This window comes from Camelus bactrianus, chromosome 3 (genome assembly GCF_048773025.1).
Source record: "Camelus bactrianus isolate YW-2024 breed Bactrian camel chromosome 3, ASM4877302v1, whole genome shotgun sequence".
NCBI lineage: Eukaryota > Metazoa > Chordata > Mammalia > Artiodactyla > Camelidae > Camelus > Camelus bactrianus.
In genome coordinates, this window is record NC_133541.1 from 93679675 (window position 1) to 93705089 (window position 25415).

General features: G+C 35.2%; 2 protein-coding genes across 3 annotated transcripts in view; one reads left to right on the forward strand and one right to left on the reverse strand.

Moving 5' to 3' along the window:
* KIF3A (kinesin family member 3A) overlaps nt 1-25415 on the reverse strand; it is a 200079-nt gene that overhangs the window by 10262 nt on the left and 164402 nt on the right. The window lies entirely within an intron of this gene.
* RAD50 (RAD50 double strand break repair protein) overlaps nt 1-25415 on the forward strand; it is a 78563-nt gene that overhangs the window by 3420 nt on the left and 49728 nt on the right. For both annotated transcript variants that reach the window (XM_045507827.2, XM_010971591.3), the window contains exons 3-5: nt 13922-14073; nt 19761-19946; nt 20261-20465. In XM_045507827.2, the coding sequence (XP_045363783.2) occupies nt 13922-14073; nt 19761-19946; nt 20261-20465 (543 nt within the window). The remainder of the gene's footprint in view (nt 1-13921; nt 14074-19760; nt 19947-20260; nt 20466-25415) is intronic.

The following is a 25415-nucleotide window of genomic DNA, read 5'->3' on the forward strand; positions in this document are numbered from 1 at the left end:
AGCACTTGAGCTGTATCCTCCTCCATTTCATTATTTTTAATTGCTAAATAGTAATTCCATGGAGTTTGTATTCTATAGTTAATTTAATTGACCCCCTGTTGATGGTCTTTTATTTCCACTTTTATATAACTTAAGATGACTGTAATTATGAAAGTATTAATTTTCCTCTTAGTATAGTGAATCATTTAGTATATTTACTGAGCCCTCTCTATAGTGACTGTTTCCCTATTTTCTTTCCTTAAACCTACAATCTACTCTCCTTGATGGTCTTGCCTTTTACTTTATTGAGAAAATAGGAGGAATCAGGTGAAAAGTCCTCGTTTTCCAAACATAAATTCTACCAAACTACCCTGCATATGTACCCATACTGTTTTCTTCCCTGTATTAAGGGTAAATTTTTTTATTGTTTTATCGAAAGTTCAACCAAGTATTCTTGGAGAGTGGGTCCAATCAATCCCTTCTGTCAAGTCAAGCATTTTGTTTTTCAGTTGTCCTTCCTCTTGCATTAACATCAGCAGTTTCTCCCTCTTTATAGGCTTGTGTACATTGGCGTATAAACATGCTCTGGTAGCTCCAGTCTACAAACAGACAACCTCTCCCTTTATTCCAAATCACCCTCTGGCAAATACTCTTTAGTGTATTTTATAGCAGAATTCACAAGAGTTGTGTGCACTCATTGTCTTCACTTCATTGTTTCCCATTTTCTCCGCAGCCTACTCTGTTCATATTTTCTTCTTTTTTTTTTTTCTCACTAAAACTGCTCTTGTGAGGTCACCAATAATCTCCATATTGTCAGATAAAGCAGTTATTTTCTAATTCTCAGTAACTTTTCCACAGGTTTAATAGAGTTGGTTTTTTTCTCTTTTTGAAAAAAAAATTGCTCTCTTGGCTTCCATGACATCATAATCTCATACTTCCTTTTGGCCATACCTTAGTCTCCTTTGGTGGGTCTGCTTTTGCCTGACTCTTCTTGGGTGATCTGATTCACTCTCACAGCTTTAGGCATTGGTTATATGCTGGTGACTCCCAAATTTAAATATCTAGCCCCAACTTCTTGCCTAAACTCTAGACATATATGTCCAGCTGCTTGTTTGGCTGTTGAATGGCATCTCAAATTTAACATTCAAAACAGAACTCTTGGTTCCCTGTTTCCCCACCCCCTCACCTTCTCAAGACTGTTACTACCTCAGTACTGTCCAATTTGATAAATTATATCATCATCTACAAATTTGCTCATGCCAAAACCTGTGTGCCAGCCCTTGAGTAATTCCTTTATCGCACCCTGTTTCTCATTCATGAGCATTTCTTACCTACTTTTCTAAAATATGTCCAGAGTATGTCCCTTCATGCCATCTCTGCTCCTTTCCTGGTCCAAACCACCACCTTTTTCCCTTTGAACTATTCTTGTAGTCTCCAAACTTCTTTTCCTGCCTCATTCTTGAAGTTCTCTCTTTTTTACACAGCAACCAGAGTTATCTCTAAATATTTATTCATTCATTCAAGAGGGAGTGAGTCATTCAAAATCTGAGAGAAGAACATTCTCTCAGTGCAAAGTCCCTGAGGTAGGATCATGCTTGGTGTGTTCAAGGAATCATAAGGAGGAGCAAAGGAAGGATGGGGAAGAGACTGGTAGAAAATTAAATTAGAGTAGTTGGGGGACTAGCTTATGTAGGACCTTGGGTTCTTATTTAAATTGGAATCTATTGGAAGATTTCAAGTAGGAAAAGAACATAATCTGTGTTTTAAATTGATTAGTCTAGCTGCTGAGAGGAGACTTATCTGTAGGTGGCAAGGGTAGAAGGGAGAAGACTAATAAAGAGGATTTGTGATAATTCAGGTAAGAAATATTGGTGGTTTAATTAAAGTGGTAATGGTAGAATTAGTGAGAAATGCTTGGATTTGGGATATATTTTATTTTATTTTTTATTTTTATTTTGGGGGGATTTGGGATTATATTGAAAGTAAAACAAACAGATTAGCTAATGATTTGGGTGGTGGTGTATAAGAGACGTAGAAGCATCAAGCATAACTCTCACAAGTTTTTTGACTTGAACAACTAGGTAAAATAGTGTTGCCATTTATCGTAATGAGGAGACTCTGGAAAAGGATATTTGGGTGTCTCTAGTTTAAACATGTAAATTTGGGATGTTTGTTAGATATCCAAAGGAGATATCTCATAGGTAAATAGATGTATGTCCAGGGGAGAGGTTTGAGTTAGAGAAAGAAAATTAAGAATCATTGATGCATACAGTCATATGTATGTGTGTGTGTATGTGTGTATATGGTTAGCCTTAAAGCCTGATGGGATCACATAGGAAGTGAATATAGAGAAGAGATCCAAGACCTGAGCCTAGAGCACATTAGCATTTAGAAATAGGAGTGAGGAGGTGGAGCCAGCAGAAGATGCTAAAAGAACAACTAGTAAAAGTAAGGAAAACAGCGTGGTTTCTTGGAAGACAAAAGAATAAAGTGCTGCAAGAAGGATAGAGTCATCGACTGTGTCAAATATGTGGATAGCTCAAGAAAGAGGCAGATTTGGCTATGTGAAGGCCATTGGTGATCATGACAGAACCAGTTTTAGTAATCTTAGAAGACAGGAGGTAAGGAAGTGAGACACAGAATTGTTTCATGAATTTTGCTGTAAGTGGAAAGAGAGATTAGGACAGTAGGTAAAAAGGTTTGCAGAATCCAGGAGAGCTTTGTTGGCTATTTTACTGTTTTATTGTGTTTTATTTATTTATTTATTTTCTGGTATTTCCATGTTGGTTGATGCTGTAATATCTCTGCCAGTCTCACCTCTCACCCACCCCCTTTTCCAAATGCTTTCATCTTTCTAGACTGTTTTTTCCAGCTATGTGCACATGTTCTCCCATGGTTCTGGGAGATGATGAGTTTAACTCTCTTCACTTGTTACCCACTTTTCAGCTGCTCTCGTTTCCCAGTTCTGAGCTCCCACCCACATTGGTGTTCATCAACTCTCCTGAATCATTCACATCCGCTACTGTGGGTGGAGCCATTCCTGTCACCTAAATTGCCCTTATCTCCTCAGTTTTCTCCAAATGCTGTGTTGTCTCATCATTTCAGTTCCTTTCACCCTCTTTTACCTTCAGCTACTCTGGTCTTTCTTTTTCCCATTTTAATTTGTCCCTGCACCTAATACTGTTTACCTTGTCTTAAACAAACACCTGAGTTTTTTTAGTTCTCCTAAACAATCTTTCTTACCTATCTTCAGTTGTTTCTGTCTTCTTAGAAACTTTGATTTCCATGTTGCTCCATTTGCCTAACTTCCCCCCTTTCTTCTCTACTTTCAAACTTTTGACTATGTCAGTCCTTCCCATTCCTCCTCTGACTTAATTTGCATCTCCTCAGTTGACCTGAACCCTAGGAAGCTCATTTCCCTTTTGTCTGCATCTCATCAGTTTTGTTTTGCTTCTGGCTGATACTGTAAATTACTTGGATGCTTATTTCCTCAGTTGCTTCTTTATCCTATATTGCTCCCATATGTTGTGTTTTTAAAAGTGGAAGATACTAGAACATTTAAAGACAGACAGGAATAACCCTGGATAGAGGGGGAAAATTGATGCAAAAAAGGGGATAAATTACAGAGCAAAATCCTTGAGTAGGCAAGAAGAGAAAGGATCCATTGCTCAACTGAAGGAGTTAACAGGAGTGTGCACTGCTTATCCATTTAAGAGGATGGCAGACAGAGTATATGTGGTAAATTTAGTAGTGAGAAAAATGAATCAGTTCTCTTTTGATTGTTTCTATATTCTCAGTGGAAAAAAGAAGTCAAATCATTGACTGAGGGTGGAAGAAGGGGTTGATTGAGACTAGAAAAAGTACTTTTCATCTCAGAGAATAAATTGATTAGGGAAGTGTTACAGGGTTACATAACAGTGTCAGGGGTGACTTGAGGTTTGTGGGTGAAAATTTGTAGGGGGAGCAGTCATTATGGTTGTGTTTCTTCAGTTTTGTTCAGTTGCTCAATGGCAAGCACTGAGCAAGGTGAAAAGTTGGATTTAATCAAGGTTAGGGGTTTGCCTGATAAATACAATGAAGGGAGTGAGAAACAGGGAATTGACTGTATTCTTAATAGATTTACTTATTTGATCAATTCCCCTGTATGTAATGAATCTCCTAGCACTGCACTTGAACTTCAGCACTCCATACTGGACTGATTCCACTGCCATGTGCAAGTCGTCTTCATGCTGCTTGGGCTATAACCTGTCATGTTGGCCCTCTCATATGAATGTTTTCCCATTCTGTTTGGGCTCTGACTTCCCATGCTAGACCACCTTCCCGTTTCCCACCCCATGGACACCTTACTCACCTTTCTCTGTCCCTGATAACTCTGTTCTAGTGGCCTGTTGTAGGCATGCCCTCTCTAACGTGGGATCTGAATTTCCCCAGTAGACTTCCCCACTATGCAGATTCCCTTCTCAGTGTTGTCAGGCTATGAATCCGCACATTATGCCTTTCCCCAGTGTGAAAACTATCCTCCTCCTGAGTTTGGTCATTCCTTATCACAGAAGCCCTTTTCATCTTCCTTGAACTGACACACTGGGACTCTTGAAACTCCGTTTCAAGCTGTCTCCCCATGTGGATACCCTTCTCAGCCTACTCAAACTCAGTTATCCTGCTCTAGGCTGAGCTACCATGTCCCTCCACCTCCAGCCAGCATGAATATGTACCTCCTTCTGCCCCATGTAATGGTTTTATAGCTAGATTGTTTGGAAAGAGAAGGGCTTATTTTATTTTTTTAATTTTTTTTCTTTTGGATAGAAACTGTTTTAAAGTGTGATATACATTTCTCTGCCTTAATAAATTAATTCAATCTAAATTACTCCTTTTGAAGTAACTCTTCCTCAATAAGAGCATCAACAATAGTATTGTGTTTGAAATGCTGCAAAATACCCTTTCTTTGAATTCCGTTTACTAATTTGATACTTGACAGAAAGATAGATGCCACCAGAACAAATATTTGTATTTGGCCTACTAGTCCGGCACATTGTAAACAAATTAACTTATTTTCTGGCACATAAATGCATAGCTCCTTTGTTTAACTACTGTGGATTAAGATCTAAGCAGCAGTTAACCTTGGGATGAAATGATGAATCAGGTGCCTGAGCTCGCAAAGCTGAATATCATCCTGTGGCTACCTCCTCACTGAGATGTCTGTATCCTAAGTGTCTCCTGGATTACTCTCAGCTTCCTGTGTTGCCTCAGTCTAGTCTGTTTACTCTAAAGTAAAAATGATTCTTCTAAAATGCATATCTACTGCATGCCTTTCCCCTGGATTAAACCCTTCAGTAGCTTTCCATTACTTTAAGTCAAAAACCCTTAACAAGTTTCTGAAAGATTTTAACTACTGGAACCATTTTCTATTTTAATTCCCTTTCCCCTAGTTTCTGCACCAAAGGTTCTGAAATTACTTTAGCCATTGAGTGACTCAGATCATTTCAGCTGCTAAGTTCTGCTTAACTCTGCCAGGTCTCAGTTTAAACATTCATTTCCTTTAGAAAACCTTCCCAGAACTTTCCTTGACAGGTTAGATGCTTCTATTTTGTGCTCCCAAAACACCCTATACTTCTCTTATGATGATGTTTAACGTACATTTCTCTACTCTTTTAACCTGCCTGCCTTGCATGCTTCGAAGGGAAAAAGTGTCATTTTTGAGCCAAACAACATGTGAAAACTCTAAAATGCTAAATAAATATTTATTAAACTGATGAATTATTATAAGTTAAAATTTTGCCCAAAAGTCATTAAAAGGCCAGCAAAAGATACTTATTTTTTAATTGAAGTATAGTCAGTTACAACATTTCTAATGTACACCACAGATGTTCCAGTCATGCATATACATACATATATTTATTTTCATATTCTTTTTTATAAATGATTATTACAAGATATTGAAAATGGCTCCCTGTACTATACAGAAATAACTTCTCAAAATCTTGTTTTGTATATAGTGGCTAACATTTGCAAATCTCAAACTCCCAAATTTAATCCCTCCCACTCGCTTTCCCTGGGTAACCATAAGATTGTTTACTATGTCTGTTAGTCTGTTTTGTAGATGAGCTCATTAGTGTCCTTTTTTCTTTTTTCAGATTCCACATGAGTAATATCATATGATATTTTTCTTTTTGTTTCTGGCTTACTTTACTTATGATGATGAACTTGAGGTCCATCCATGCTGCTGCAAATGGCATTATTTTATTCTTTTTTATGGCTGAGTATTATTCCATTGTAGAAATATTCCACAACTTCTTTATCCAGTTATCTGTTGATGGACATTTAGACATTTAGGTTGTTTCCATGTCTTGGCTATTGTAAACAGTGCTGCTATGAACATTGGGGTGCATATAACTTTTGAATTAAGGTTCCCTCCAGATATATACCCAGGATTGGGATCACTGGATCATATGGTAGGTCTATTTTTAATTTTTTGAGGAATCTCCATGTTGTTTTGCATATGGCTGCACCAAACTACATTCCTATGAACACTGTAGGAGGGTTCCCTTTTCTCCACACCTTCTCCAGCATGTATTGCTCATGGACTTTTTGATGTTGGCCATTCTGACTAGTGTGAGGTGATACCTCATTGTAGTTTTGATTTGCATTTCTGTGAGAATTAGCAATATTGAGCATTTTTTCATGTGACTATTGGCCAATTTTGTCTTCATTGGAGAATTGTTTGTTTAGGTCTTGTGCCCATTTTTGGATTGGGTTGTTTGTTTTTTTGTTAAGTTGTATGAGCTGTTTATATATTCTGGAAATTAAACTTTTGTCAGTAGTATCATTTGTAAATATTTTCCCCCATTCTGTAGGTTGTCATTTTATTTTGCTTATGGTCTCCTTTGCTGTGCAAAAGCTTATAAGTTTAATTAGGTCCCATTTGTTAATTTTTGCTTTTATTTCTATTGCCTGGATAGACTGTCCTAGGGAGAACATTGCTAAGATTTATGTCGGATAATGTTTTGCCTATGTTTTCTTCTAGGAGGTTTATAGTGTCTTGCCTTATATTTAAGTTTTCAAGCCATTTTGGGTTTATTTTTGTATATGGTGTGAGGGAGTGTTCTAACTTCATTGATTTACATGCTGCGGTCCAGTTTTCCCAACACCACTTGCTAAAGAGACTGTCTTTTCTCCATTTTTGCCTCCTTTGTCAAAGATTAATTGACCATAGGTGTCTGGGTTTATTTCTGGGCTCTCTATTCTGTTCCATTGATCCATATGTCTGTTTTTATGCCAGTACCATGCTGTTTTGATTACTGTAGCTCTGTAGTATTGTCTGAATTCTAGGCAGGTTATTCCTCCAGCTTCATTCTTTTTCTTCAATATTGCTTTGGCAATTCTGGATCGTTTGTGATTTCATGTAAATTTTAGTGTTATTTATTCTAGTTCTGTGAAAAATATCCTGGGTAATTTGATAGGGGTCTCATTAAATCTGTAGATTGCCTTGGGCAGTATGGCCATTTTAACAATATTGATTCTTCCAATCCAAGAGCATGGGATATCTTTCCATTTCTTTAAGTCATCTTTAATTTCCTTAATGAATATTTTGTGGTTCTCCATGTATAAGTCTTTCACCCCCTTGGTCATATTTATTCCTAAGTATTTTATTGTTTTGGATGTGATTTTGGATGATATTTTAAAAGGGATTGTTTCTTTCTTTTCCTCCTGTTTTGTTCTTAGTGTAAAGAAATGCAACTGATTTCTGTATGTTAATCTTGTATCCTGCTACCTTGCCAAATTCTTTTATCGGCTCTAGTAGTTTTTGTATGGAGCCTTTAGGGTTTTCTATGTATAGTATGTTACAGTGACAATTTTACCTCTTCTCTTCCAATTTGAATCCCTTTTATTTCTTTTTCTTGCCTGATTGCTGTGGCTAGGACTTCCAAGATTATGTTGAATAGAAGTGGTGAGAGTGGGCATCCTTGTCTTGTTCCAGATTTTAGTGGGAAGGCTTTCAGTTTTTCACAGTTGAATATTATGCTGGCTGTGGGCTTGTCATAAATAGCTTTTATTATGTTCAGATATGTTCCCTCTGTACCCACTTTGGTAAGAGTTTTTGTCATAAATGGGAGTTGCATTTTATGAAATGCTTTTTCTGCATCTGTTGAGATGATCATGTGATTTTTGTGCTTTCTTTTGTTGATGTGGTGTATCACATTGATTGACTGCGTATGTTGAACCACCCTAGTGTCCCTGGGATGAATCCAACTTGATTATGGTGTATCATCTTTTTTATGTGTTGTTGGATTCTGTTTGCTAATATTTTGTTGAGAATTTTTGTATCTATATTCATCAATGATATTGGCCTATAATTTTCTTTTTTGGTAGTGTCATTGGTATTGGTATCAAGATTATGGTGGCTTCATGGAATGAGTCTGGGAGTATTCTCTCCTCTTCAATCTTTTGGAAGAGCATGAGAAGGATCGGTATGAGCTCTTCTCTGTGTGTTGGTAGATTTCCCCAGTGAAGCCATCTGGTCCTGGACTTTCATTTGCAGGGATGTTTTTTATTGCTGATTCTATTTTACTCCTAGTGATTGGTCTGTTCAAATGATCTATTTCTTCTTGATTCAGTTTTAGTGTGCTGTATGTTTCTAGAAACGTGTCCATTTTTTCTAAGTTGTCCAATTTATTGCTAGATGGTTGTTCATAGTATTCTCTTATGATACTGTGTATCTGTGGTATTGGTTATAATTTCTCCATTTTCATTTCTTATTTTGTTTATTTGTGTCCTCTCTCTTTTCTTTCTGGAGAGCCTGGCCTGAGGTTTGGCAGTTTTGTTTATTCTTTCAAAAATAACCAGCTCTTTGTTTGATTGATTTTTTCCTATGTTTTAATCTCTGTTTTATTTATTTTCTCCCTGATCTTTATTATTTCCTTCCTTCTGCTGACTTTAGGTTTTGTTTGCTCTTCTTTTTCTAATTCTTTTGGGTGGTAGTGTAGGTTGTTTACTTGAGATTCTTCTTATTTTTTTAGGAAGGTCTGTATCGCTGTGAACTTCCCTCTTAGGACTGCTTTTGCTGCATCCCATAGATTTTGTGTGATTGTGTTTTCATTGTCATTTGTCTCAAAGTATTTTTTAATTTCTTCTTTGGTTTCATCACTGACCCATTGTTTTTTCAGTAGCATGTTGTTTAATCTCATGCTTTCAGTTTTTTTCTCATTTGTTTTTCTGTGGTTGATTTCTAGTTTCATGACATTGTTGTCAGAAAAGATGCTTGAAATAATTTCTATCCTCTTAAATTTATGGAGGCCTCTTTTGTGTCTAAGTATATCATCTATCCTAGAGAATGTTCCACGAGCACTTGAAAATAATATATATTCAGTTTTGGGGGGGTGCAGTGTCATAAAAATATCAACCGAGTCCAACTCTTCTATTGTGTCGTTTAGTATCTCTGTTGCCTTATTGATGTTAATGGGGTGTTAAAGTCTCCTACTATGATTGTGTTCCCATTAAATTCCCCCTTTATGTCTGTTAGTATTTGCTTTATGTATTTAGGTGTTCCTATGTTGGGTGCATAGATGTTAACAAGTGTAATATCCTCATCGTGTATTGCTCCTTTGTTCATTATATAGTGTCCTTCTTTATGGCCTTTGTTTTAAACTCTATTTTGTCTGAAATCAGTATTGCTGCTCTTGCTTTCTTGTTTCCATTTGCTTGAAATATTTTTTTCGGTCCTCTCACTTTCAATCTATGTGTCTCCTTCCCCCTAAAGTGGATCTCTTTTATGCAGCATATTGTAGGTTCTTGTTCTATATGTCTTTTGATTGGAGCACTTAGTCCATTGACATTTACGGTAGTTGTTGATAGATGTATGTTTATTGCCATTTTGTACTTTGTTTTCCAGTTGATTTGGTATTTCTTCTTTGTTCCTTTCTTTTCCTTTTTGTTTTTCTTTTTGTGGTTTGATAATTTTCTTTTGTATTAGCCTGGTTTCTTTTTGGTTTTTGTGACTGTTGTGTGCTTTTGATTTGTGGTTACCCTGTTTTTCAAGTGTGTTAACCCATTACTGTATCTGTTTGCTTTAGACTGGTAGTCATGTAGGCTCAAACACATCCTAGAAAGAACAAAGAAAAAAAGAGAGAGAGAGAGAGAAATCTATATTTCTTGCTCCCCTCTTCCACTTTTATGATTTTGATGTTTTTTTTTACATCTTCCTATTTATTCTTTTGCAACTCATTGTAGTTATTGCATTTCCAATTATGATTTTCTCATTTCTATGGCATCCTGCTTCTTTTCTATTTAGAGTAGACCTTTCAATATTTGTTTTGTCATAGATTTAGTATTGCTGAATTCTTTCAGTTTTTGCTTGTCTGTGAAATTCTTTATCCCTCCTTCTATTCTAAAGGATAGTCTGTCTGGATAGAGTGTTCTAGGTTATAGCTTTTTCTCATTCAGGACTTTGGATATATCTTGTCACTCTCTTCTGACCTGCAATGTTTGTGTTGAGAAATGAGCTGAAAGCCTTATGGGGATTCCCTTGTAATTATCTTTGTTTTTCTATTGCTGCCTTTAAAATCACTTCTTTATATTTATGTGCTACTGAATTCAGTTGCTAGTTAATTTGGGGAAATGTTTTGCATCTGTATTCACAGGGATATTGGTCTTTCATTGGCTTTTCTGTAGTTTCCTTATCTGGCTTTGGTATGATGATAATACTGGCCTATCTAAGAGAAATAGGCACTCAGGTTTTATCTTTTAAGTCTCTATCACATTTTTGGCTTTTGTACAGTGAACCACTCAGGTAGATAATATTATATATATATTTTTTCATTCAGATATTAGAAAACAAGTGAAACTGCTTTATGTCTATTTATCAAGTGATTCTCCTCTCTCTTTTTAAAAGTCTCTGTGTACAACTACTCTCAGTCATCAAGACTCACAGATAGGTGTTCTCTGTCAGCTTAATGACTATCCACAAAGCTTCTTCTATTGAATCTAGCCATTTCCTCCATCATTGAATATACAGTAAGAACATCCTTATTGCTTCAGCCACTCTTATATCCCAGAAATCTCATTTTAACATTTCAAAAGTTAAATCTTTTAAGATCACCCTTTATTGTACCTTCTCTGTTTTGTTTCAAAACTTACAGTTACTGTAAAGATTTATATTTGGGTAAAATATTTAACATATATATGCTTTTCCCATGTGTTACTGTACCTCTTTTAGAGTTTTAAATTTTAATTTGAAGTAAAATTTCAATTGAAGTTAAATTTTAAAAAATCACTTCTTTATCTTTAACTGTGAATGTCTTAATTATAATATGTCTTGGTGAAGTCTGTTTGGGTTCTTCTTGGTGGGGACCCTCTGTGCTTCCTGTACTTAGATATCTGATTCCTTCTTTTCAGTCATCATTTCTTCAAATACCTTTTCAATCCCCTTTTCTCTTTCTTCTCCTTCTGGGACCCCAATCATAGATTGGCACACTTTATATTATCCCATAGGTCCCTTATATTGCTTTTATTAGTTTTCACTTGCTTTTCTGTCTGTTGTTCTGATTGGGTGATTTCTGTTATCCTGTCTTCTAAGTCACTTACTCGTCCTTCTGTATTATCTAGTATGCTTTTTACTGCCTTTAGCTCAGCTCTTATCTCAGCTGTTGAGTTTTCTGTTTTTAATAGTTTTCAGCAAATGGAGTATAATATGCAGCATAATTGTGTTTATGCAGCTTTAATGTATTCAGCTTCTTGGGTCTTTTTTATAATTTTATTTGTCTGTTGAGATCATTTCACACATTATGGCCATCTTTTCCTTTAAATTCTTGAACTTATGTGTCATAGCTTTTTTTTTTTTTTAACATTTTTTATTGATTTATAATCATTTTACAGTTTGTGTCAAATTCCAGTATAGAGCACAATTTTTCAGTTATACATAAACATATATATATTCATTGTCACATTTTCTCTGTGAGCTACCATAAGATCTTGTGTATATTTCCCTGTGCTGTACAGTATAATCTTGTTTATCTGTTCTACAATTTTGAAATCCCACCTATCCCTTCCCACCCTCTGCCCCCTTGGCAACCATAAGTTTGTATTCTATGTCTATGAGTCTATTGTCATAGTTTTTAATATCCTTGTCTGCTAATTCCAAAATTTGTCATTCTGGATATGTTTCTATTTCTTTTTTTCCCTCCCAGTTATGGACTACAATTGCTTCTTCGTATAGCCACTAATTTTTTATTATATCCTGGACATTGAAGACACTACAGTGACAGTTTGGATTATGTTGACTTCCTTTAAAATGTGTTGGGTTTTGTTCTAGAAGGCAGTTAATTTATTGGACATTTAGCTTAATTCTGTCAAAGCTTGTTGCATGATTTGTTTGGATGGTCTTTCTGAGACCTCAGCAGAATACTGGGAATTTCCATAAGCTCTTCCTACTCTGGCATATCAGGACTCATGTCTCCAAGTACTGTGTAACCTCTAGATCCTCCATTCAGCTCACAATCCCACTCCTATACCCCAGTAGTTGTTCTCTGCTATTCCTCACTGAATCGCTTCCTGGAACACATGTAGCTTGGTATTTGTCCAAAGACTCAAGAGTTCCCAGATTTTTGGTGCCCCATCTCTGCACAGCAACCCCACTCCTGTACCCTGAATCAATTTACAATTTACAACCACCTCAGCATAACCAAACTTCTTTCTTTGTTTCATCTGCCAAGTGATTGCTATTCTTTGTTGGGCTCTAATTCCATGAGTTGAAGTTTTCAGAATGTCCCTAGGTAGCTAGAATGAGTGCAATCACCTCATATTATTTCTCTTTTCTCAAAGATCACAGTCCTGCACCATCTGTTGTCCAGTACCTGAAAAGAGTTGATAGCTATCATAGTAATAATTCATTCATGTGAGAAACTTTAATAGAGATGCTAAAACTAGTGGAGGAAAAGCTTGGTGAGGTGTGAGACATTTACATGGTCTCAATGTCTCTCTCATTCCCAAGTATTTATTAATAGCAAAGTAGAGAAAATAACTTTAAGGTGGAGAAGCCTTTCAGGTAACACCTTTACCAAGAAATTGAAAGTAACATCCTCAGTAACGAGGTAAACTGAATCATCTAATAAGATGTAGTGTAAGGAACACATCATCACTTCTGTTAATATTCCTGCCAAAGATGCATAATCTGATTTTAGTCATGAAGAACTGTTAGATAGACCGAAATTTTGGGAGATACTCTAAAATAATGTTCTGCATTTTTTTTGAGTTACCAGTCATGAAAGTCAGGGAAAATCTGAGAAACAATTCCAGAATGAAAAAAAAAAAACAAACCTAAAGAGACATAACGACAATGAGTAATTTTAAACTGGATCCTTTTGCCATAAAGAACATATTGGAATAATTGGCAAAATTGAATGGGATCTCAGGACCACATGGTAGTAATATATCTTACTCTCATTTTCCAGGTTTTTATGGTTGAAAATGTCCTTGTTTTGTAGGAAATGCTGGTGTTGGAACATCAATGTCAGCAACTTAACTCTCAAGTAGTTTGGGTGAAAAAGTCACAAGATATATATATATATATATATATATATACACACACACACACACATACACACACACACTATATTTCTGTTATTCTTTAAGCTTGTGATTATTTAAAAAATATTTTGAAAAACACTTTTGGTATTTAAAAAGATAAAATTTATTTATTTGAAAAAATCTATATACCTGATCTAATGATGCTGAATAATGAAGGTAGATAATATAACAAAGTTCTAGTAAATGAAGCAATATTCCTTTCCTCCTATATTTTGAATATCATGTAAAAAATGTCATTCATTTTGATTTTGGATAAATTTTTCTCTTTTCCTCATTTTTGATAGATATGATTGCTTATATCTTTTCTTTCAGAACTAATATTCTGATACTTATTAAGATAGAATTTTTCTCTTAACCTTCAAAGGTTGCTCAAGAAACGGATGTTAGAGCTCAGATTCGTCTGCAGTTTCGTGATGTGAATGGAGAACTTGTAGCTGTGCAGAGATCTATGGTGTGTACTCAGAAAAGCAAAAAGACAGAATTTAAAACCCTAGAAGGAGTCATTACTAGAACAAAGTAAGTAAATTTGAATATCTGTTCATTTTTTATCTTTTAGGTCTATAAGACTTTATTTATCCCTACTATTTTATGAGAGCTTACCAATTTTTAATTCAGTATATATATATGTATTCATATATTCAGTATACACATGTATATATATTATTCAGTATATAGGTATGTATATATAATATATAATATATACATGTACATATATACATGTATTTTCAAATTCTTTTCCATTATAGCTTATTACAAGAAATTGAATATAGTTCCCTGTGCTATATACAGTGGGTCCTTGTTTTTTATCTATTTTATGTATAGTAATGTGGATCTTTTAATCCCAAACTCCTAATTTATCCCTCCCTCCTTTTCTTCTCTGGTAACCCAAGTTTGTTTTCTATGTCTGTGAATCTATTTCTGGTTTGCGAATAAAATTTGTATGTATTTTTAGATTCCACATATAAGTGATATTAGTGCTACTTGTTTTTCTCCATCCATGTTGCTGCAACTGGCATTATTTCATTCTTTTTTATGGCTGAGTAATAACACCCCCCCCACACACACACACCCCAACCACACGTTGAGCCACTGATCTGTCGATGAACATCTAGGTTGTTTCCATGTCTTTTCAGATTATAGTTTTCCCTGGATATATGTCCAGGGAGTGGGATTGCTGGATTACATGGTAAGTCTATTTTTAGTTTTTTAAGGCACCTCTATACTGTTCTCCTTAGTGGTTACCCTGATTTACATTCCCACCAACAGTGTAGGAGGGTTCCTTTTTCTCCACACCCTCTCTGGCATTTATTTGTAGAGTTTTTAATTATGGCCATTCTGACTGGTATGAGGTGATAACCTCATTGTAATTTTGATTTCCACTTCTCTTATAATTAGTGATATTGAGCATCTTTTAATGTGCCTATTAGCCATCTGTACGTCTTTTTTTGACAAATGTCGATTTAGTCTTCTGCCCATTTTTTGATGGGGTTGTTGGTTTTTTTGTTACTAAGTTGTATTAGCTATTTGTATATTTTGGAAAATAAGCCCTTGTCAGTTGCATCATATGTAAATATTTTCTCTGAGTCTGTAGGTTGCCTTTTCTTTTTTTTATAAGGTTTCATTTGCTCTGTAAAATCTTGTTTGATTAGGCCCCATTTGTTTATTTTTGCTTTTATTTCTATTGCCTTCGGAGACTGGCCTAAGAAAACATTGGTATGATTTATGTCAGAGAATGTTTTGCCTATGTCCTTTTCTAGAAGTTTTATAGTGTCATTTCTTATATTTAAGTCTTTAAGCCATTTTGAGTTTATTTTGAATATGGTGTGAGGGATTGTTCTCACTTCATTGATTTACATGTGGCTGTCCAGCTTTCCCAACAACACTTGCTGAAGAGACTTTTTCTCCATTGTATATTCTTGCCTCCTTTGTCAAAGATTAATTGACCTTAGGTATGTGGGTTTATTTCTGGATTTTCTGTCCAGTTCCATTGATTTATGTGTATGTTTTTTGTACCAGTACCATACTGTTTTGATTACTGAAGGAGAGCTTTTTTTTTTTACCTTTTTTTATTGAGTTATAGTCATTTTACAATGTTATGTCAAATTCCAGTGTAGAGCACAACTTTTCAGTTATACATGAACATACATATATTCATTGTCACATTTTTTTCCACTGTGAGCTACCACAAGATCTTGTATATATTTCCCTGTGCTATACAGTATAATCTTGTTTATCTATTCTGCATATAACTGTCAGTATCTACAAATTTTGAAATCCCAGTCTGAAGGAGAGCTTATTAATTTTTTAACAGACTTTATTTTTAGAGCAGTTTTAGTTTCTCAGCAAAACTGAGCAGAAAGCAAAGTTCTGCCACGCTTCTACGCCTGCACAACCTCATCCACTGTCAACATTTAACTTTTTATTTGATACTCTTTATCAGTTAAGCAGAATGATCCCATTAAAGATGTAGTGATATTGTTGGATTCCTTTGAGTAATTTTTGTATAGTTGCTTAATTAAAGGTGCATACTCACTCAAAGATAGATTGAATGAATGAAAAATGCTAGTATCATGTCTATAGGGATCCATGAGATGAAAAGCAGACAGGAAAGAGTAATAGTTTGTTCCTTTCAACTGTTGTCATTCTGTTAGAGGCAATTAGCATCTTGTAATGGGTACGGATATTGAAATTAGGCTGCCCTGGATTCAAGGCTTTATCCCTGTAGAGTAAATTGCTTTCCTTACACCTTACCCCTCCCTTTCACTTACGTATTTAGTTGTCAAACTAATTAAATAATTTATGTAACCAATACTGTTCTGTATCTGTTGTGTGCTAGAGGCACTATACTAGCTACTGGATTCTCATACAGGTTCTTTTACTGGCTTTTGAACACACTCAGGTCTCTCCCACAGCCGCAGATTTCATTTTATTCCTGTTACTGTCTCCGTCTTCCCCTTTTTAGCCTGTCCTCTTAAAAGAGTTGTTGATACTCTCTGTCTCTATTTGTTCACTTCCTTCTGACTCCTACTTTGTCCATATTTTTCTACTGAAACATCTCCAACTAAGGTCACAGATAACCTCTGTATTAATTAGGATAATGCTATTGCTATACAAAATAGACCTCATAGAAAGCCCTTTTTTTTAAATTTGTAAAATAAGAGTTCATTATCACTGTATATAGCTTAGTAGGATGTTATAAGGATTCATCTAATGCATATAAAATGCTGAATATGTCATAAGTTCTCATGTATTGGTATGATTGCTATAACATATCACAAACTTAGATGCTTAAAACAATACAAATTTATTATCTTACAGTTCTGTAGTTTAGAAGTCCAAATTGGGTCTCATTGGCTTAAAATCAAGATGTTGGCAGGGCTTTGATCCTTCCTGGAGGCTCTGGGAGAAAATCTGTTTCCTTGCCCTTTCCATCTTCTCGAGGCTACCTGTATCCCTTGGATCGTGGTCTTTTTCCTGCGTCTTGAAAGCCAGCAACAGTAGACAGAGTTCTCATATCACATCATTCTGACCTCTTCTGCCTCCCTGTTCCATATTTAAGGACTCTTGTGATTGCCTTGGCCCCACCCAGAAGTCCAGGATATTCTCCATTTAAAGTCAAATGATATTGTGGAATACTACTCAGCAATAAAAAATGCTCTGTTGATACAGCAGCATGGATAAATCTCAAAGAAAGAAGCCAGACAAAATAGAGTGCATACTAATTCCATTTGTATAAAATTCTAGAAAATACATATTAATCTATAGTGACAGAAAGATCAGTGGTTGGCTGAGGGTAGGGTTAGTGGTAGAGGAAGAGCAGGATCACACAGGGACACAGTGACTATGTTGGAAATCATGAATATGTTCATTGTTTTTACCATGGTGATGTCATGATTATATGAATATACCAAAACTCATATCCATATGTCAAAAATACAGTACAATTTTAGTATGTAAAGTTTATGTCATTTTAAAATATTAACAATGTTTAAAGTTGTGAAATATACATAATAAATTTTTTTAAATAAATAAAGTCAGATGAGAAGCAGCATTAATTCTATCTGTGGTCTTAATCCCCACTTGCCACATAACCAAACACGTTCTCAAAATCCAGGGATTAGGATATCATTATCTTTGGAGGGTCATTGTTCCATGTACAACTCAGTAAATAGTAGCTATCTGATCACTTCTTACTTGAAAATTTTTTTCTAGACTATCATTACATGGCACAACATTGTTGCCTATTTCCTTCCCACACAACCATGTCCTACCCAGCCAAAAAATATTGGAGTTCCACAGGCTCAATCCTAGATCCTCTCCTGTTTTTGCTTGGTACTCTCTTCCTAGACAAGCTCATTCACTTTCATTGCTTGAATTACCATGTATTTGTAGATGACTCATGGATTTATGTCTCTCGACCAGACTTCAGTTTCCAGACCTGTGTACCCAACTGTCTCTTATTTTCTGCCAGTTCTTTCAAAGATACCTCAGTTTCAGCATATTCAAAACCAAGCTCATGATCCTTTTCCCCTGACTCTCCTTTAGAAAACCTCCCACAGCTCGTTCCTCTTGCACTTCTCTTCCTCGGTGAATGACACTACCATCCATCCATTAACACAAGCCAAGAACCTGTCTGTCTTGACACCTTCCTTGCCTTCTATATTTAGTCCATTACCAAGTCCTATGGATTTAGCCCAGATGGCTCTTGAGTCTGTTTCTCTCCATCTCTGTGACAACCATTCTGGTTCAAGCTACCATCATCTTTCCCTGGTCTAATGTGATAACCTCCTAGTATATCAATGTCCTTAATACCCCCCTACAAAACAGTCTGAATACCTTCAGTGTAATGTTTTCATGATAGATATAAATGACAGTAAAGACAGATATTGCCTCTGTTCACCTAATCTGGGTATTAACAGATACTAGACAGAAGATACGAAAGAAAATGGTGAATTTATCTTTCTGAAGAAAGATAACTGAGAGATGTCTTAGAATCCGAGGTCAGGCCTGGCCCTGGGTATGGTGAAGTAGGGAACTCATTTAAAAGACCCTGAGATAGTTCTCTATATTGCTTTCTCAGTGTGACCCTGGAACTTGGGTCTACTAATTAAGAATCTTCCCTGGATTTGCTTGGATGGGCACTACTAAGGTTTGACTTTACACTCCTCTTAATGTGTATCTGTTACTACCCCTTATCTAAGCTACACATTCTTTAAATATTTTTATTTTTGCTTGTCTGCTGTGTATCATCATGTTTTGTTTTATTCTTTCAAGTCTCTTATTTTTAAGTTCTGGGGATTATAGACAGTTTATATTTCCTCTGTGTACTGTCTATAAATATTTTAAATTATTACATTAAAAGCCCAAATATGTTAAAAAAATTCTGGCATCTTTTCCCTACCACCTTGTTTTACATACTCCTTCATTAGTGAACTGTTGAATCATTTAAGGCATTTTTTATTATGAGAATGCCATCCACAGGGGATGAATGAGGGGATTTTTTTTCTTTTTTTTAGGCAAGTACAGCATGAAGGATTGATTAAGCAATAAAGTAGGTACAGCTGGAGGTTATTTTACATAATTTCTTTTTTTTTCTTTTTTAATGAAGTATAGCCAGTTTGCAATGTGTCAATTTCTGGGGTACAGCGTGTTTCAGTCATACATATACATACATATATTCTTTTTCATGTTCTCTTTTATTATAGGTTATAGATGATATTGAGTATAGTTCCCTGTGCTGTACAGTATATATAGATATATTTTATCTATCCCATATATAGCCATTAGCATCTGTAAATCTTGAACTCTCAGTTTATTCCTTCCCTTCCCCCCCTCGTAACCATAAGTTTGTTTTCTATATCTGAGTCTGTTTGTTTTGTAAATAAGTTCATTTGTGTCTTTTTTTTTTTTGATTCCACATATGCATGATATCATATGGTATTTTTCTTTTTCTAGCTTACTTCGCTTAGAATGACAGTCTCCAGTTACATCCATGTTGCAACAAATGGCTTTTTTTTTTTAATGGTTGAATGGTATTCAATTGTGTATATATGTATACAGCACAGGGAATATAACTAATATTTTATAATGACTTTAAGTGGAGTGTAATCTATTAAAAATATGTCTATGTACATTACAACTTCTTTATCCAGTCATCTGCTGATTGACATTTTACATACTTTCTTGATTTCATTTTTCTATAGGCATGGCGAAAAAGTCAGTCTCAGCTCCAAGTGTGCAGAAATTGACCGAGAGATGATAAGTTCCCTTGGGGTTTCCAAATCTGTGCTAAATAATGTCATTTTCTGTCACCAAGAAGATTCTAATTGGCCTTTAAGTGAAGGAAAGGCTTTGAAGCAAAAATTTGATGAAATTTTTTCAGCGACAAGGTTTGTAACCTTTAATTAGATTTTGTAGCCTATTAAGTTATTGAGCCGTGGTTGCAATTTGGATGCTTCTTTTATGACTTCTCATCCATGGCAACCAGTGGGCATATTTCTTTTGGTTTTCTTTCTGTGCATCTTTATTTACCTGGTTGACAGTATGTATGTAACTTTTTTACTTACTGTTATGTCACAAGTATTTTCTAAGTTATTAAAAACTCTTTGTAAATGTAATCTTAATGATTGCATTATATTCTATTATTTGAATATATTGTAATTTACTTAGGCAGAAATCTGATTTTTATTTAATGTCTTCAAAGGTACATTAAAGCCTTGGAAACACTTCGGCAGGTACGTCAGACACAAGGTCAGAAAATAAAGGAATGTCAAACAGAACTAAAATATCTGAAGCAGAATAAGGAAAAAGCTTGTGAGATTCGTGATCAGATTACTAGCAAGGAAGCCCAGTTAACATCTTCAAAGGAAATTGTCAAATCTTATGAGAATGAACTTGATTCACTGGAGGTAATTTGATTTCTTGTGTCCTAAAGAGAAGGTTACCTTTTATCATGGTAGCTCTCACCCTAAAAGCACTTTTATTTTTCTGTGAATTTGAATGGTGTATTTCTTGAAAAAATTATCAGAGACTATATTAATGTTATGGTTAATGTCTTAGGTCTGTATTAGATGGGTAGTCTTAAAGTAACTGAAAGACCTTGGATTTGACAGTAATCAAATTTGTAGCATCATATTAAATTAGTAATATTTAAGTAATTAAGTAATACTTAAATGATGTACAGGTAATGACTCAACTTTACAGTTCTGTATTCTTAAGGAGATTTTTTTTTAATTGGCAGGTCTTTCTAGGGATTTTTTTATAATTTGCGGGATGTTCTTGACATTTCACAAAATTTGGAATTGATACATAACATGTTCATATGTTTGTTAATGAGTTAGCTTTTTTCTAAATTCTATGATTTATAAGAAAGACCTTCAAACCCTTTCATTCACTTCACAAGCATTTATTTAGTGTTTCCTGTGTGCCAGGGTGTACTGGACTTGGGGCTACAGGTACAAGGAGGACTACACCACCATCCTTGTCCCTTAAGGTGTTCTTAGTCTAAATAAGAGCATTCTTAAAAATGGCTTTCCTAAAGTTTCGATTTAAGAAAAAAAAATTTTAATTAATGACTTGTTTTTTAAAACTTACCTATAAATACTGGTGTAGATCTTTGAATTTTAATCTGGAAAAACTTTGGTTTTCTTTCCCAGTGCCCATTGACATGAATGCATCTTTTAGTGAATATTTATTGTTATGTGCATAGCACTGTGCCAAGTGCTCTTGGGGATAGGGAAGCCAGAGGCTTAGACTTGTTTTTAAAGAACTTATAATCTAGTTGGAGAAACAAGGAATATCTCTCAAAAGATAGTTAGGATTACAAAGAAGTAAAGTAAAGAGCTGTCTGAATAATATAGTTTAGAGCATAGGTTCTTTAGGAGCTAAAAGATGGAGACTGTGGCACAAGTGAGAAAAGAAAAAATGGATTAATTGGACTTTATCAAAATAAAAACCTTTTGTTCTGCAAACAATACCATCAAGAAAGCAAAAAGACACCCCATAGAATGGGAGAAAATATTTGCAAGTCACAAATCTCATAAAGAACTTTTATCTGGAATATGTAAAGAACCCTTATAACTCAATTTTAAAAAGGAAACAATTTGAAAATGGGCAAAGTATCTAAATAGATATTTCTCTAGGGAAGCTATGTGTATGTGTCCAATAAGCACATGAAAAGATGCTTGACATTATTCATCAGGAAAATGCAAATCAAAATCACAATGAGATACCACTTCACACCCACTAGAATGGGCTGTTAAGTCAAAAAGGTAGATAATAAGTATTGATAAGGATGTGGAGAAATTGGGACCCTCATACATGCTGGTGGGAATGTTAAATGGGACAGCCATTTTGGAAAACAGTTCAGCAGTTCCTCAGAATGTTAAACATGGAGTTGCTATATGACCTAGCAATTTTACTAAATGTCTTATTCCCAATACCAATTAAAACATACATCTACACAAAAAGTTCTATAGAAATGTTCATAGCAGTGTTATTTGTAATAGCCAAAAACTGGAAATAACTCAGATGTCCATTAACTAACTGATCAATAAAATGTGGCATATTCATATATGGAATATAATTCAGCTATAAGAAGGAATGAAGTTCTGATACATGGTACAATAGGCAGGAACCTCAAAACGTGCTAAGTGAAAGAAGCCAACCATAAAAGACCACATATTGTATGATTCCATTAATTTGAAATGTCCAGAATAGGCAAATCTATAGAGACAGAAAATAGATTAGCAGTTGCCTAAGGTAGTGAGTAGAGAGAAATGAATAGTGACTGCTAAGGGGCACAGGGTTTCTTTTTTGGAAGTGAAAATATAAGATTAGATTATGGGGATGTTTTCACAACGCTGTGAATATACTAAAAAATGTTGAAACAGGCGAATTGTATGGTATGGAAAAAAAGTACCAAAGTGACGGCCTTGAATAGAAATCTATCACAGGGCTTTCAATGAAAGAGTCAGAGCTGGGCTGGGCCATAAAAAGTGGAGAAGAATCAAATTAACAGACTAGAAGGCATTTTATTTTGTATTTTAAAAGTAATACATGCTCACCATGAAATTAAGGAAGAGTATTAGTTGAAAAGTAAGAGATGCTCTTCCCACTTCTCACCCTGACTTCCCACATGTATCCTACCAGCAGTTTTTTTTTTTCAAAAATACAATATATATGTGTATACAAATATACACATGTATATATGTATTTATTCTCATGTACAAGCTTGTTAAAATAAGATTGTGTGAGGAAGAGCCTGGTTAAGTAAGTCAGGATAGAAGTGAAAGATAAGAATTGCAGTCAGATTATAAAGAACCTAATGGATTTAGAATGTAGTTCAATAGACAAAAGAGTGACAAAGTATGTTCTATTTTAGAACAAGTTGTCATAACTGTGTTTAGTTACTGTGTTAATCACCAAGGTATTGGAACACATTTTCTTAGAGGCAGCCTGGTTGTAAAGATGACAAGCACACAGAAGGTAGAAAAAGACAAGAGCTGTGAGAGCTCTGAGGAGGAAGAGAATTTTCTGTCTGAGGTAGCCAGAGAGGATTTCATAGAACTGAATTTGGGGTGTGGTTTTGTTGACCTGAAATGGATAGGTAATTAGAGACACAAGGATAGTAAAATGCAAGCTATTTTTGAATAATATCAAGGAAATCCTTATAGTTGAAATGGAGTATTTATATAGGAAATAATGTCAGAGCTAAGTGATAATACCTAGTGTTTATTGAGCAGTGCCAGGATTCTAACCAAGGCTGTAGCAAACATTGAGGTGTTTGTATAGTTCTCTATCTATATTTAATTTTGGCTAGTTCTCCAAGGGCTCAATCTTATTCTCTCTGTCTTCAGAGACTGGCCCAGTGTCCGGCACTTAGCAGTGGTTCAATATTTATTAAGTGAATGATTTCCAAAGTCCTTTCTTAGCTCTAAGTTATGAGGATTCTTCCTTTCAGAGAACTCAGTATAAATTTTGAGTCAAATCACCTTTCCAGCATCCATCCAGAGGACAGTGTCATTTCAGTAGGGTACTATAATTCATGCTTTTCCATTTTTACAGATTTCTTCCATCTTCAGGATCTCTCTCATAACTTACTTTATTCCCATACTACCACATCCTATCCTGAACTTAATGCACTTAGGCCTGTTTTCCTTTCTTGCCTTCAGTGGAAATTGCTTGAGAAATTTGTTTTCAAGTTCAAAAGCACCCTTTGGCCCTTACTTATTCTTCCATACATTAGTTCATGGTCCTTGTATAGATAGGCTAACTGTCTGATTCTTTTGTTTTATTTCACACTAACACCTACGCTTTAAACACGCTGCTATATTTTTTTGTTGTCTTTCTGCTTGTCTTAGCTCCTTTTAATAGGTTGTGTGCTCTGAGGATAGAGCCTGTGTTTTGCACTTTGGGATTCAAGCCAAAACACAGATGTCAAAGAGGGAATCTCCAGGATCTGGCAACTGGCTGGATTTAAGGAATGAAGCAGCTGGAGATGTCACAAAAGATTCAAGCCAAGATAATGTTAATGCCCACCGAGACATAGTCAAAGCACTGATAAACGCTCAGACATTTCTGACAAGCAGGGTACCATAACGGAGTTGTTATATTCATTGCTCTTAAGAATCAATCCAGTTCTCTTTGTTACAGCGCTTAAGATATTTTCTGAACACAGAATATCTTTTTACGAGTAATATGAATGGTCCCCTTCATTGAAGGCCACTGTGTGCCCAAGTCACTGATCAAAACACTTTAAATGTATTATGTAAGCCCTACAGTAACCCTGAGCTTTTATAGGCAAGAAAACTGAGGCACAGGTGTTCATAATGGAAGTTAAGGGTAAAGCCAGGACTTGAGCCGAGACCTCTCAGATTCCTAAGCCCATCCTTTTTCTTTTTTAAGTCAGATTTATTGACATATAATTTGCATATAGTAAAATCCATCCTTTTGAAAATGTGTGGTTTGATGAGTTTGGCCGAATGCATACAGTAGCATTACTACTTTTTTTTTTTTAAATGAATGTACTGGGGATTGAACCCAGGACTTTGAGCATGCTAAGCATGCATTCTACACTGAGCTATTCCCTAAACCCCAGCATTACTACTACTATAATTAAGGTACACATTTCCACAACCTCAGAAAGTTCTCTCAAGTCAGTTTGTAGTCAATCCCCTATCTCCACTTGGTAATCACTGATTTGTTTTCTGTTATTATAGTTTTGCCTTTTCCACAACACCTCATAAATGGAATCATACATTACATAGCCTTTTGTGTCTGGCTTCTTAGCATAATGCTTTTTAATTTGCCTGTGTTATTGCATGTATAGGTAGTTTGTTCCTTTTTATTGCTGAGGGTATTCTGTTGTATGGACATAGTAAAATTTGTTCATCCGTTCCATGGTTGATGGACACTGGTTTGTTAGGAGCTTTTAGCTATTATAAATAGAAGTGCTATCATTTTTTGTTTACAGATCTTTGTTTGGAGATGTTTTCATCTCTCTTGGGTAATATCCTAGGAATGGGATTACTAGGTTGTATGGTAAGTGTATGTTTAACCTTATGAGATGTCAGACTATTTTTCAAAGTGGCTGTACCATTTGGTAGTCCTACAGCAATGTATGGGTGTAGTTGAGCGTCATTCTTGTCACTTAGTGTTGTCAGTCTTTTATTTTAGCCATTGTAGTAGATGATTTTCTCATTGTGGTTTTAATTTGCATTTTCCTATGTTAATGGGTATTGAGAATCTTTTTATATGTTTATTTGCCATCTGAATATCTTTGGTAAAGTGTCTATTCCAATCTTTTGCCTATTTTCAGTAGGTTTTGAGGGTTTTTTTTTTGTCTTATTATTGAAGCT